The sequence below is a fragment of the Neomonachus schauinslandi genome, chromosome 1 (genome assembly GCF_002201575.2).
Source record: "Neomonachus schauinslandi chromosome 1, ASM220157v2, whole genome shotgun sequence".
NCBI classification, from domain to species: domain Eukaryota; kingdom Metazoa; phylum Chordata; class Mammalia; order Carnivora; family Phocidae; genus Neomonachus; species Neomonachus schauinslandi.
The window spans coordinates 146,518,463-146,527,530 of NC_058403.1; the positions used below are offsets into that span (position 1 = coordinate 146,518,463).

Sequence of the window (9,068 nt, forward strand, 5' to 3'; positions counted from 1 at the left end):
GTGGTACTTGTCAGGGATGGTAATCTTCAAGACATCTATTTGAAGGACTGGCAAGAATATACCAAAGAATATATGAAAGAAGTTGCAGTGTTTATCCATTAAAACATCTAAGGATCTATTGTTTTTCTGGGACTAACTTTACCTACTGAAGTAGAGTGCTATTTTATTATGAGAGAAGCTGTCTACATGATCATCTGCATAAATAATCCATTAGGGGCACCTGGCTGGCTAGGTCGGTAGAGCATGCAACTCTTGATCTCAGGGTTGTGAGTTTGAGTCCCACACTGGGCATAGAGATTACCTTTAAAAAAGTCAGTAAAAATCCAAGAAAACTAGTAAGAAGGTCAGCAGTGTGGACACATAAAAAATTCATAGCCCTTTTATATACATTAATGCCCAATTTAGAAAGGCTCTAGTTCAAAATTACAAGGAAAAACTGAGATATATACAAATTCTGAAAAGCATATAAGACCTGAGTAATTGGAGATATACCATGTTCTTGGATGGAAGTCAGTATTGCAAAGATGTGGCATGCCCCCACGCCCAACAGATCTATAAATGCAATGCAATCCTAAAATCCCAATAGGACTTAAGTAACTCGACAAGCAATTTATCTAAAAGTGAGGGGCATCTGGGTGGCTCGGTGGGTTGAGCTTCCAACTCTTGATTTTGGCTCAGGTCATGATCTCATGAGTCATGGGACGGAGCCCTGCAGTGGCTCTGCACTCAACAGGGAGTCTGCTTGAAATTCTTTCCCTCTGCCCCTCACCCCACTCGCACGCACGCTCTCCCTCTCTCTAAAATGAATGGATAAATCTTTTAAAATAAGATAAAATTTATCTGAAACTGAAAATGTGTAAGTTTACCAAAGGAAAAAAATAATTTTTTTTTTAAAGATTTTATTTATTTGAGGGAGAGAGAATGAGAGAGAGAGAAAGCACATGGCGGGGGGAGGGTCAGAGGGAGAAGCAGACTCCCTGCCGAGCAGGGAGCCCGATGCGGGACTCGATCCAGGGACTCCAGGATCATGACCTGAGCCGAAGGCAGTCGCTTAACCAACTGAGCCACCCAGGCGCCCCCCAAAGGAAAAAAATTTAAGATAACTCTACTGACCTGCCTTAATGGCTAAACAGAATGTAAAGCTAGGATAATCAGTGTTATATTGGACCAGGAAAGTGCAAATTAAAACATACTACTTTTCTCACATTGGATTGGCAGAAATGTAAGATAAAAGGAGTTCATGATTGTGAGGCAGGAATGTCCTCATTCAGTGCTGATAGAAGTAAATTGATAGAGCAAGGTTACTAGATTGGTAGAATCTACCACTACCAAAGGAGTGATTAAAAACACACGCAATCTTCAACCCAGCAAGTGCACTGACTGGTAATGTGCCTCAAACAATGACTCGTACAGAAGAAGGAATGTGCAAGGATATTCGGAGAAGTACTGTTTATGACAGAAGAAAATTGGCACTATCCTTGAAGTCTATCAATAGAGTTCAAATAAACCTCCACAATGAACTTCAACAGGTCACTCGAACATTCACACTAGGGATTATTATGCATAAGATAATTAGGTAGATTGATGGGGGCTGACTAGGTAAGATCTCCAGATGTATTTTAAGAAATAAGTTGCAGAATACGCACAATGTAAGATTTGTGTTTAAAACAAGCAAACTCTGTCCCCATTGTAAATGCATGAAAAATGTCTGCAAGGACATACACAGTGGTTTCCTTTGCAAGATACCATAATTGTAGTAAAGATAATCAAGGGGCCCTTTAATCTCAACTCCAATATTTTATTACAATGTAGATGTATTTATGATTTATTCTGGATAAAAAAAAAATCAGCTAGCTGACAGACCTAGAGGTAACTTTAATAACTTAGGTACTAAAAGATACCAACAGATGAGGGGTAAAGAAACATGTGAAGTAGAGAAAATGGAATTCAAGACAAATTCTTGTGGGGTGTCACAATTGGGAGATACTGATTACCTGGAAATTGGAGGCTGCTGAAGGGACAGAGGCTCTCTGAAAAGCACACTACCCAACAGCCTAATTTTGCCTAGAGGACAAGTTTACCTCAACATAATTCAACCCAGAATATCTAATGTGTGAAAAGAACTGTTAGGTGTTGGGGATTTGGACTTTGTCCTCACTCCAACCAATTTGATCCTTGCCACAAGGTAAGGCAGATCAGGATCCCTGTTCTTTAGATGAGGCTTATGTTAAGTACAAGAATGAGCTAGGGCTGCATGACAGGATTGAAGCTTGGCTCTGACTCTGAAACCAGTATTCTCTCCTAATGCCATTCTCCCCACACTGGACAAGTGTGCAGTCCTCTATAATCAGAGTGGACTATTACGTGCCTTTGCATCTTATTTTTTTGTACCTGTGTATTTTAACAACTTCCTGATCTCTTCCACCCCCAGTCCAATCTAGACTATGCTGCCAGATGGATTTTCCTGAGGACTCCAACCTAGCTCAAAAATCTTTATTCTCTGGCCCCACCTATTGTATTTCCTACTCCTTTTGGGTCACTTTCCTGTAGGTCCCCTAGACTGTAATTTCCAATTTCTGCTGTTCCATATTGCAGTACTGACTAGGTGCAGCGTAAACGCAGCTTCCACCCTGAAGCTTTCTCATCCTCTGAGCACAGACTGCACACAGATTGGTTAAGGGCCTTCCAGATCAATGGCAATCTGACAGCAGCACTCTCCCCTCTCCTCCACGAGCAATTTCAAACCTGCGTTCTCTGCAAATCTACATTCCCTCAACCCCCTTTCTCAGCATGTGACCTTGTTTTCTAACTGGAGAAATTCAGAGATCAGAGACCTCTGATATAAGAAGGCTGGTATGAAGGTTGGGAATGTGGACTGGCTTAGAGACACCAGAACAAGGTGGCAGGTTGGTGTTAGATTCATGAGTGTAACGAGCCATTGAGTGATTTTCTGACAGCCCAACTATAAATTAAGCTTCTAAACCCTTCTTTTTCTTCCTCATGCAAACGTTATCAATCCCTCCTTTTCTCTAGGCTCCATTCTGTCCTCTTTCCTCAAAAACGGAATTCCTTTCCTCCAATTAGTTGCTTTTCCAGAAGCATCCAAACATGCCCATCACTCCTTTACAAAATTAAAACCTCCAAACTCCATGTAACACTTCTCCTTGCCTCACTGCCCTCTATCCCTCACACCTTGACAATAACCAACATACTTTCCGTGGCTTCCATGTCCACCTCCTGGTTTCCCACCTCTGATCACTCCTTCCCCATCTTTGTCTCTGTCCCTGGGCAATCTTGAGTGACTGCTTACATACCCATGAACCCCAAATCTGTCTTTAAGAGCTGTCACAACTATCCCGGATACTGCTATGAACCAGTCACTGGGCTGTCCAATCATGACCTACTTCCCTACTCCACAAAAGTACACCACATAGGAGGCAACCAGGCTTGAAGATAGGAACATGCTTAAACCACACAGCTTTTCAGCAGCAGAGCCAGGACCTGAACGCAGGTTGTCAGCACCCATTATCTACCAGACTGGGAAGTCTGTGTGGTGCCTTAAAACTCCTATCCCCGGAGTAACCTTGCTCCAGCTCTCTTCTTCCACAATGAACCAAAAGTACAAACCAGGAACTGTTAGCACATTTGGCTTTCTTACTTTCCTTCTAGCCCAAACCATGAAGGCCTACTAAATGGTGGCACTACTGCCTCTTGGTTTGGACCACCGTCAAGGTGAGGAATACTGCCAAACCTGGTACCACCTTTGACCTTCCCGTACCCTTCCCTTAAGATTCAGTCCCAACAGCATGACCGAAATCTGAGGGATCACCATTTGGAAATGCTCAATGGCTTGTTACACTCATATATCTAACACTAACCTGACACCTTGTTCTGGCGTCTCTCTAGCCAGCCCACCACATTCCCAACCTACATACCAGCCTTCTTGTAGCTTAAAATCCCCATTTACCTAGACAACTCCCCACCCTTCAGGAAAGGCTGGGTAACCCCAAACTGCCTGCATTACCCCTATCTACACCACATCACTTGCTTATTAGTATCACCAAGCAAAATGAGTTTTGTCCCCATGAATCCCAGTGAGGCTCAGAAGCCAGCTTTTGGTTAGAAATAAAAGGAAATAAGAACAGAAAAACTTTATTATACCATAACGTTATTTAGTTTACTTGTCTTGGTTCCCTACACTTTATTTTTTTAAAGAAAATTTACTAACCTCTCAAGCATCAAAATCTGCTGGGACTTTATAGGAAATATATTTGTACAAGGGGAAAAACTCACCCAGTGCTATAAACGATCCATTTCCTATGAGCACGCTAGTTATGACTTTGTGATGGCTTTATACTGGACAGACCGGGGCTAAAAAACAATACTCTTAACGGTAACATCAACAATCCTATCAATCTGCTCCATAGTCCTGACCCTAGCAATAGACTTTATGCCACAGATCAAGTACACTTGCCAGCGTGTCAAAAAGAACCTTTATTACTTGTTTTTAATAGCCTCTTATGCTCTTTATGCTTTCTTGCCAGATGCCTTTGGAGCAGGTGCTTTCTGAGCTGGAGCTTTCTGACCCTTCTGAGCCTTTGGAGGTGCTGCCTTCTGGCCTGCAGCTTTCGGGGCAGGAACCTTCTGGGCTGGAGCCTTCTTGCCCACAGTGGCCATCTTTTTGGCTGGAACCTTTGCAGCAGCTGCTGCAGCCGCACCCTTAGCAGCAGGTGCTTTTTTAGGAGACGCTTTCATGAGAGCTGCTTTTTGTAGCTTCCTAACTTCAAGCTTGATTATTCTGTTCCTCTGAAAAATTTCAATGTAAGTTATTTATCATGTATGCACACAAAAAACTCTTTTGTTGTTCATCCTATATGTAGCGAATACATATGCAAGAAAACAAACCTTATGTCTAAAACCCCTATGAATTCAACTTTGATCTACCAAGCTTGGGCAAGCAGAATTACCAGACAAGTTTAGGGTTAGAATATAAAAATCCTGTATTAATTTAAAAACTTACCATTTTCTTTGCCTTCATGACTTTATAACGATCAAAATCTGTCATCTTGGCTTTCTGTTAAAAATAAATAAATAATCGCTCATGCCACCTATCACCCCTCCCAAAAAGAAAAGGTCACAATTCAAATGACCCTAAGCCATTACCCTTTCTCTGGCTTCAATCTTCTTGGCCCATCTTGTGGCTGCCCATTTTGTATTGATATCTGCCTTCTGCCAGGCTTGTCGGACATACTTCTGGCGGGCACTAGGAAAGAGCCAAGATCAGATTAAGAAATCAGCTTTGAAGCCACACAGATCCAAGGACAGCTTTGAGCCCTCTGAAAGCACAATTTATACTCCCTTAAGTTAAAAAGCATAAGCAAAATGATGTCAAAAGTACCTTTCTCATTCATTATACCTCCAGCCCTAGGTGACACCATATGCCACATACCACTTGGCACACTATGTCTTACTTGAATGTTGTTCACTAAAACAGGATGTCTTACAATCCCAAACACATGATTTTATTTATTTTTAAAGTAAGCTCTAGGTCCAACATGGAGCTTAAACTCACAATCCCAAGATTAAGAGTCACATGCTCTACAGACTAAGTCAGCCAGGAGCCCCTCAAACACACCATTTTAATAAAAAATGCAAACCAGCTCATTTTCTGTGTTTAAAAATTACCTCTGATCTTGCATATAACATCACTCTACTGTAGTGGATGTATACAAAGCAATTTCCTTTTCATAAAGAATGAGGTAAAGCTAATCCTCAGGCCTTCTGTACAATAATGCTTAAAGAGATGTGGCCAAACACCACAAAATCTAAGTATAACCATTCTGAAGTTTCTTTCAAATATTTCAAGTATCAAAACCCTGCATGCTTAAGAAATAAACTAGCAGGACATGTTACAACACATGTTCCACTGCGGCTGTCTGCGATGGTACCGAGAGTAACCACCACAGTGTTTTAACTTCCATAATCTACATCACATCAAAAAAGAATCACTACTGATTCCCTCAATTCCCTATAAAGAGTCGGGAATAGAACCTCCTTAGTAGCTATTAAAACAAGATGACATACGTCAAATACTTAATAACTGACAAATACTAAAAGCTCAACTAATGACAACTAGTATTGTGAGAGAAAAGAATTAGTATTTTTGTTTTGAAGCTAAAGGTGACTAAAACATGTTTGGGAGACCAGAATTCCTTAGGAAGGTCTTTGTTGTGAAAATCCTGAAAGGGGACAAGAAAAAGGACGGCAAATCTGGATAAAGACAAAGCCAGAGAACTGGCAGGGTGGAAAGATAATCACAGGACATTTAAAAAGTAAACAATGGCCACCTACTTCTATTCTGAAAATCCCTCTTCTGAATTGCTTACTCTTCAACACTGTATACTACATTCTCAAGAAACAAACAAGATAGCAAAACTTTTTTGAATTAATCTAAGCAAACTTTTACCAGTATATAAGCAAAGCTGAGGGAGGGGTATTGGGTGGTGGATAGTTACCTGTGAGGGAATTTGAGGATGAAGTCAGTGAGCTGCATGCACTTGAAAGGCATAGCCTGTCTCCTTACCTGAGTGCAAGGTCCATCAACCAAAGCCTAGAACAAGTGAGATAAAAAAATCTCAGTGCAGAACATAATAGTAACCCAAGCGGATCGTCTATATATAGGTCTTTTCAGAATCACCAAATCTCTACTACTTAAATGCTTTTAAGAAAGATAAAACTATTAGTAGTGTAGCCTATAACCTAACTCCATGTAACTTACTGGACAAAAATTTTTAAGTCTTTAATCCTTATGTTTCCAACAATCAATGTTATGTTCATTCACAATCTTTGGTCAATCCCTTAGTTTGTGGTCCTCAAATACCAACAGTAGCATACAAGGGCACAGAAGGCTATGTGCCTGGCTTTGTTCTAAATTCGCTTTACACAGACGAACTCATTTAAACCTCACCAATGTTTCAACCCATAATTTGTTAAAAGGTATGCCTTAAGTGGCAGAGGTAATACTCAAACTCAGTAATACTGGCCAACTCAAGTCTGTGCTTGAAATCCCCATTTCGCACTGCCTGTCTCCTCAATGGTAAAATAAACCCACCACCCGCAATATTCCTACCTTAGAGGGCCGTTGGGAAAATTACCATCTATACTGCGTATCAGTCATAACATGTGAAACTGATACTTTTCCTTACACTTACCCTGTTCTGATCAATAACATCTACAATTGCGACCAGCTTCCCAGCATGAGGCCCAAAGGAGACGTAGGCCACCCGGCCAACCTCCACGAAACGCCTGAACACCTAAAATCGAGGGGAAGGGAGAGAATGAGACTTATTAAAAATACTCATTTGTTTATAAGGTTTTGCTGTTCAAAGGCAGGGTAACTAAGTATAGCGAAAAGAACGCTGGGGGAACACGCCCAAGTGCCATGGGACGACCTGATGGATGGACGAAATACGCAGAGCCGGCAGCGGCAAAAGCCGGGTTCCCGCAGGCTTCCAGGCGTATGGGGCCTTCAAAGCCCCAGTCCGGCTGGGCCCCGGTACGCCCCGGGCCGCTCCAGCTTTCTAGCTCTGGCGGCCACGGCGCGCACGCGAGGCCCACGGCGTGCCGGGCCTGCACAGCCCTCCACGCGCTCGTCGGCCGCGCGCCCGGGAAGCTCCTAAACTCCGTGATCCCCCCGCCCAGGGACCCTCACCGCACGCTACCTAAGATCCGATGGGGGTCGTCCCAAGCTTTCGTTTTCCCTACCAGGCGGAAGTGGAGCGGCATGGCCGCCAGACCAGGAGCCCCAAACAGCAATACTCACCATGTTGGCGGCGCTCGGCGAGAAGGAAGAAAGCCCGCCGGACCGTGCGCATGTGTAGAAGGCCGCCCCGCCCCTGAGATTAACGAGTCGTCGACGTGAGCACCGATTGGTTGGGGTAGTACGTGCATACGTGCATGCATGCTCACTGGGAAAACATGGCGGGAGCCTGTCGGAGGTTTGCTACCTTTTCACAGCAACGAGCAGTGAGATTAGCTAGCGTTGGTGGTACGTCTTGTCTAGCGGGAGGCAGGTCGTCTCAGGATTTTCGGGTGAGGAAGAGCACAGAAGCTATGCCTTTCATTATAACTGTGTCCACATTTCATTTTACTTCTTTTAACGTTCTTCCGTTTTTCCTTCTGTTACTCATAAGTATTTCAGATTTTGGTCTAAATGTTGTTACTCATGGCTTAGTACTAGATTTTTTTCTCTAAGTGATCCCAGCAATTCTGTTAACATTTTATTTTAAAGTAGTTAAGACTTAAAAGAAAAGTTGCAAAACTAGTACAAATAATTCCCATAAATGCTTCTTAGATTCCCCAAATATATACATACTTATGTATGTGTGTATGTATGTATTTATTGAGAGAGAGAGAGAGAGACGCAGAGGGAATTTATTTATTGAAAGAGAGAGACAGACGCAGAGGGAGAAAGAGAATCCTAAGCAGGCTCCACACCCAATGCAGAGCCCGACGTGGAGCTTGATCTCACAGCCCTGAAATCATGAACTGAGCAGAAATCAAGAGTCTGATGCTTAAGGACTAAACCACCCAGGCACTTCTCCCCAAATGTTAACATTTTATGTTTGCTTTATTGTTCTATCATTTTTTTTAAAGATTTTTATTTATTTATTGAGAGAGAGTGATAGCATGAGAGGGAGGAGGATCAGAGGGAGAAGCCGACTCCCTGCTGACCAGGGAGCCCTATGCAGGACTCCATCCTGGGACTCCCGGATCAGGACCTGAGCAGAAGGCAGTCGCTTAACCAACTGAGCCACCCAGGTGCCCCTGTTCTATCATTTTTTTTCTGAATCATTTGAGAGGATGTTAGACAAAATGTTCCTTTATCTCTTAACAGCCATTTCCTAAAAAATGAGGACATTATCTTACATAATCAGTACAATGATCAAAATCAGGAAAATTATACTAACATAATCTATCATTTATTCTGTAGTTTTATTCACATGTTATCAGTTGTCCCACTTATGTCCTTTAGTGCAAATAAAGGAAAATTTTGTTTCCTGCTTCAT

The 9,068-nt window shown here is 42.4% G+C and overlaps 1 protein-coding gene across 1 annotated transcript; it reads right to left on the reverse strand.

Moving 5' to 3' along the window:
• Nucleotides 1-4,474: 4,474 nt before the first annotated feature.
• RPL14 (ribosomal protein L14) lies at nt 4,475-8,078 on the reverse strand. The gene is made up of 6 exons (XM_021677548.2): nt 7,823-8,078; nt 7,212-7,313; nt 6,516-6,610; nt 5,164-5,263; nt 5,021-5,074; nt 4,475-4,806 (listed from the first exon to the last, which is right to left on the reverse strand). Exons 1-6 carry the CDS (start codon nt 7,823-7,825, stop codon nt 4,528-4,530), a joined length of 633 nt encoding a protein of 210 aa, XP_021533223.1. The 5' UTR covers nt 7,826-8,078; the 3' UTR covers nt 4,475-4,527.
• Nucleotides 8,079-9,068: the final 990 nt, after the last annotated feature.

What these genes read in the sequence shown, in the direction of transcription:
- RPL14 (XM_021677548.2), bottom strand. An exon ending in ATCCTCAAATTCCCTCACAG is followed by an intron (nt 5,264 to 6,515) that starts GTAACTATCCAC and finishes GCTCTTTCCTAG; the next exon opens with TGCCCGCCAGAAGTATGTCC. An exon ending in TCATGAAGGCAAAGAAAATG is followed by an intron (nt 4,807 to 5,020) that starts GTAAGTTTTTAA and finishes GAAATTTTTCAG; the next exon opens with AGGAACAGAATAATCAAGCT.